The sequence below is a fragment of the Xiphophorus hellerii genome, chromosome 9 (genome assembly GCF_003331165.1).
Source record: "Xiphophorus hellerii strain 12219 chromosome 9, Xiphophorus_hellerii-4.1, whole genome shotgun sequence".
Lineage (NCBI taxonomy): Eukaryota > Metazoa > Chordata > Actinopteri > Cyprinodontiformes > Poeciliidae > Xiphophorus > Xiphophorus hellerii.
Window position 1 is genome coordinate 20,815,080 of NC_045680.1, and position 5,099 is coordinate 20,820,178.

At 44.5% G+C, this 5,099-nt stretch overlaps 1 protein-coding gene across 2 annotated transcripts; it reads right to left on the reverse strand.

Moving 5' to 3' along the window:
* Positions 1-723: 723 nt before the first annotated feature.
* faslg (Fas ligand (TNF superfamily, member 6)) lies at positions 724-4,727 on the reverse strand. Of its 2 annotated transcripts, XM_032571062.1 has the most exons (5): positions 4,317-4,727; positions 2,637-4,209; positions 2,072-2,120; positions 1,890-1,964; positions 724-1,803 (listed from the first exon to the last, which is right to left on the reverse strand). In XM_032571062.1, the coding sequence occupies exons 2-5, from the start codon at positions 2,913-2,915 to the stop codon at positions 1,385-1,387; spliced, it is 822 nt and encodes a 273-aa protein (XP_032426953.1). In that variant the 5' UTR covers positions 2,916-4,209; positions 4,317-4,727; the 3' UTR covers positions 724-1,384. The 2 variants fall into 2 exon arrangements, with proteins under 2 accessions (XP_032426953.1, XP_032426952.1); XM_032571061.1 differs by having other exon boundaries at positions 2,637-4,727.
* Positions 4,728-5,099: the final 372 nt, after the last annotated feature.

A 5,099-nucleotide genomic window follows, 5' to 3' on the forward strand; every position in this document is an offset into this window, starting at 1 on the left:
CAAGAGGCATTGCGATATGAATTTAGTGAATACTGGAAAGAGATGCAACCACACGTGTGCTGATTGCAGAGTCTGGAAGCCGGGTAAGACTATCTGAATTATGCTGCTGAGTAAAAACCGGAACAACTTCAGATGTGTGGTTTTGGTAAAAAAAAAGAAAAAAAAAGAAAAGAAGAAGCTAACTCAAAACTTGTGAAACCTTCATTTTGTAGATGTCAATTTAGTGGAAGGCAGAGCGACAAATCAACCAGCTTCTGATTTACAGCCACTGACGTAAAAGCTGATCTGAAAGCAAGAGGCCAGAATGTGGTACATGTGACTGAACCCGCAAAAATAAAACACAAACTTTTTTCTCAAAAAATTTGAAGGTTTTTTTTTAATTATTTTCCCAGTTGTCGCCAGCCAGCTCTTCTGATCTCGGCTCCAGAGGCCAACTTCTAAAGAAGGCCAACTACATGGGTGAGAAAAAGCACGAAACCTTTCACAAAAAAAATCAGCCTGCAGACATGCAAGACCCTCTTGATGTTCACACAGGAAGGAAGCAAGTCAACACTGCTACTGCTATAACCCCTTGTTCTGTTAGCCAGGCTGCACATTTTCGCACTCCACTCGCCCGACTTTGTGGTGTACAAGAAGCAAACTCTGCAACGAAGGGATTAAAACTGAGAAAGAAAAAAAGAACGAGGCTAGTCAGAAGAAGAAACATGCATATTTCTCTTGGAAGTCTATGAATAAGTCATTTAATTACAAATTCACATGGAAAAATGTTTGAGTCTGACATTGCTGCCTCTCTGTCTTAGAGGAATCTATGATAGTGAAGTTTACAATCAGCAGAATTATGCAAATACTTTCCAGTGGTCATAATCAAAACTAGCGTGGGTGTTCCTCCCAAGGCAGACTATACTCAATTATGAAACAGTTTCACAAAAAACATTCATCATTTTACTTTTGCTTCAACACACAGAAATCTGCTTAATACATTCCTTTATTTATTATTATTATTATTATTATTTAAAGAAAAAAAAAACACCCATCCTACATTACAGGCATACAGACAAAAATAAATACTGAAAATGCTACAACTAAATCAGCATCTTAGTGTCAACTAACTCGACATTTTTCATGAAAGCAAAAAACTGAGGTGTAAAAATGCTGTTTATTTCTCTGTGCTGTTTTGCTTTGAGCTGCCAGTGAACAAAAAAAGTGCACCATCATCTTTGGGTTTCTATATTGCAAAACAGAATATATTTAGTCCAGGTATAACAGATAAAAAAAAACAAAAAACAATCAAAGGATCTCTTTGTGGAAGTTATGAGTAAGCTTTCCTCCTGATTCAGAGCAAAACTACGGCACAATGAAGCAGAGCTGAAACAATCGAAACTCTTCAGATCTTGTACAGACCGAAGAAGTTGCCATAATGTGAGTGGCTGAGATAGGTCGGGTGCGACACGTTCACGTAAACCCTGTCGAACTTCATCAGCTGCAGGCCGCCACCGAGGTAGTTCTCTGCAGTCCACGGGCTGTTGGGTTTCTGGACGCAGAAACCCGACCTGTGGGCTTCCATCAGAGTCAGGAGTTTGGACTGTCCCGCTCGCCTCACAAACACGACGTGATCGAACGAGGACGTGGGGTGGCAGTTCTTGAAGATCAGCTCCACTCGAGAGTAAACGTGGTAGAGCCCCGACTCGTTGACCTGCAGGGCGCCGTCTTCGATTTTGTAAGCGACCTCCCCGGACGTGAAGGCCTGGCCTGCTTTCGGTTCCCATCGCAAAGTCATTTGGGACGGTTGATGCACAATGCGCCCTGCAAAGAGACGATTCCATTAAGCAACTTAAGAAAATGGACTTAAGAAAATCAACGATTCGTCCATGGGTTAATAGGAACCTCACCGAGAACATGAGCCGCAGGTTTCTTCGTTTTCTCTTCTGTTTTCTCTTCTCCATTTGAGTCGGGGTTATAGAGACCTGAAATGGCCGTCAGATTAGCCCACATCAACTGTTTTTGTTCACCATCAAGAACATTTTCAACATAAAGGACGGCTACGTGTGCGGAGAACACAATGTTCGCATACCAATTTGCTTCTGGGGTGCATGAAACTCAGTCACGAGGTCATGTTCAACCTTGAGGGAAATAAAAGAAACAGAAAGTCAATACCACATCACACAGGAGAAGTGCATCTCAGTTTTTCTCTAAGGCTGAAAGCTCTGCCGCGGCACATGTGAGATAGAGGATATCCTGTCTGAATGGACGGGTGACCACAGTGGAACATCAAGAGGCTCTGGCTTGCATTTTAAATGTCAGAGTTCACAAGTGAAGCTATTTTAATTTTAAACAGTTTCAAATTAATTATTAAACTTTGCAGGTCTGCCCAAACTTTCCAGCCTTGGTTCCATTCTCCCACCTGACACCTCCCTGATACCACCTCCATATGTAAAGATACTTTCAGGTCTTGCTACTGAACAGTGAACACAAACACACAAGGCTTGGAAAACACATTTGTTCCTTTTCAACAAGAAGAGCTTCAAGAAAATATTCTGCACAATGCAAAATCCCATTTTTAAAAAATACAAAATTCTGTAATTTACTTTGTGTGTGTGTGTGTGGGCGTGCGTGTGTGTGTGTGTGTCAGTCCTTACCTTCTCCACATTTTTGAGTTTTTCCTGGAGTCTCAGGATCTGCCAGGCTTCAAAGCCCAGGGCGGCGAACACCAGCAGGAACAACATCAACACAATCATGGCCACGCTGCAGCTGACCCCCATGCAGCCTCGGCTCTTGCTGTGGCTCCTCACGGTCTCCCGGGCCTGAGGGAACGACCAGCAGGGGATGAGGTTCGGCGGCGTCGCAGGCGAGCGCTGACCTCCGCCCTCGTCCACCAGGAACACCTGAGGGAACGGGTACCTCTGGTCACAGCTCATGGTGCAGGACCCTACTGGGAGGACGAGTTGTCTGCGAGTCTGACTGCTCTGAACTGAAGGAGGTGTGGACTTATGTCTGAGAAACCCTTTTCACGTCGAACCCAAGAAGCTGTCAGAGCATTCACCACCCACTGCCTCCTACGCCTCCCCTTTAGACTTCAACACTAAACTAAAGTTCCTCAACTAAGAAGCAGTCACTGATTAGTTACACAATCTGATCTGTTTGGTTTTGCTCCCTAATCTTTCTCAACATAACCAGTTGACTTGGGTTCTATGTGCAAACTTTTCTCTGTGTAGTCATGTAGATTAGCTGCACCTGCCTGCAAAGGAAATTTGAGGTCTAGCTGACCCATACCTCACTAACCGCGCTCTCCTCTTCTGCATAAAGAGACCTTTTCACAAATTCCACGAAAGGAAAGATTGAGCAACATTGCTCGTCGGGAGCCGTTTTTCAGTCAAACACAAAAATAACTGACCCCCTTCTCACCGAATCGGACCCCGGCACAATTAAGCGTGCTTTCTGATGCATTCTTTATCTGTGTCAGGGTGGATGGGTGGCCCTGCGTGTTGGTAAACAGTGATGCAGCAGTTTCAAAAGCACACCGCATGTTCTCTGTGGGAAGAAGCGGCTGCCACATGAAAAGGAACACGCTCCAAGCATTGGCTTGCGCGTTGTCTGCTTCAGAAAGACTCGTAGAGACGTTCGCTGAAACAAATGAAGCACAACGCCGGCCCGTTCCTCTGAGACAGCTTGCAGCACAGGTGTCAAACTCCAGTCCTCAAGGGCCGGCATCCTGCAGTGTTTAGACGTGTCTCAAGTACAAAACACTGGAATGAAATGGCTTAATTACCTCCTCCTTGTGTACATAAGTTCTCCAGACCCTTGCTAATGGCCTAATTATTCTATTCAGGTGTGGTGCAGCAGAGGCACATCTGAAGGTTGCAGGACACCGGCCCTTGAGGACTGGAGTTTGACACCCCTGGTTTACCGGAAGGAGCACATGAGCCAGGCTTCCTTCTACCTGACTGATACCCAGTGCTGCTGCTGTGGCTTTCACACCAGTTTGGGTTTGTTTCGTTGGATGTTGAGCAAGTGCAATGCGGCTAAAGTTGCGGGTGCAACACCTTCCACTTGCAAGACTACCTGGCATTAAAAAGAAAAAAGAAGAAAAGACATGCTGGCAGCATGTTTTGAGGTCTTTTCAAAGCCCCTTGGGTGGTTTGGCTAAAAATCTCTTGATTTTAGATGAAGAGATAAGCGAGAAGTCCCTGCAGCTGATATTTTGCGTAGCATCTATGAAGAAAGAAGGCAGGCATACTGAAACTACACGCCACGCTGCAAATGGAGGCAAACCACAGTTCATGTCAAGTGAAGAGAAACTATTCTCTTGTGAGGTCTACCTGTTATCTACACACAAAAGCCTCCAGGGTTTCCACAGCGAGGTGAGCGTCAGAACGGTGCTGCAAACGTTTTCTTTCGTTTCTCCAGGCCGAAGCAGCCGAAGGGAAACCCAGCTCGCAGTGTGCAGACGCAGCTCCCAAGTTAAAGGGCAATTACGTCAAGCTTAACCATAAACTTCACAGACTGCCAGTAGCCTGCAAGCTGATGTGCCTGTTTCCCAGAAGCGTCATGCCGAAACAGACGCTCGCAGCAACACTAGCGGCAGCAGCACGGAACCGGTGAGGTGGGAGGGTTGGGTTTTGGGGTCTAACCAGCAGGCTGCTGCTCCAGTTATTATAAGCAGGCGAATGTAATAAAACGAATCTCTGAATCAGCAAACGCGTTTCTCAGTCAATGTGTTTCCCACCGTCTTCCACTCTTTGGCTGCAGGTAGCTGTGGTCTTGATGACTGATGACACAAATATAGCAGAATAAATGACAATGAAGTTGGTTACCTGGAGAGAATGACATTACCCAATTTTTTTTCTTTTTTTTTTTGAAGACAGATATTTAGTCTTACACGGCACATTTGATGAATTATCATATCATAAGAAGTTCCTGGCAAACGCATTTGTGCCGTATGAAATCTTGTAATGACGAAGCAATGGACTTTTATATATTGAATTTGGATTTATGTGATAGACCAACAAGAAGCAGCACATAATTAGTGAAACAAAAGAATATATATACGTATATATTTAGTAAGAATATATGTATTCATACAACTTTCACAAATAAACCTG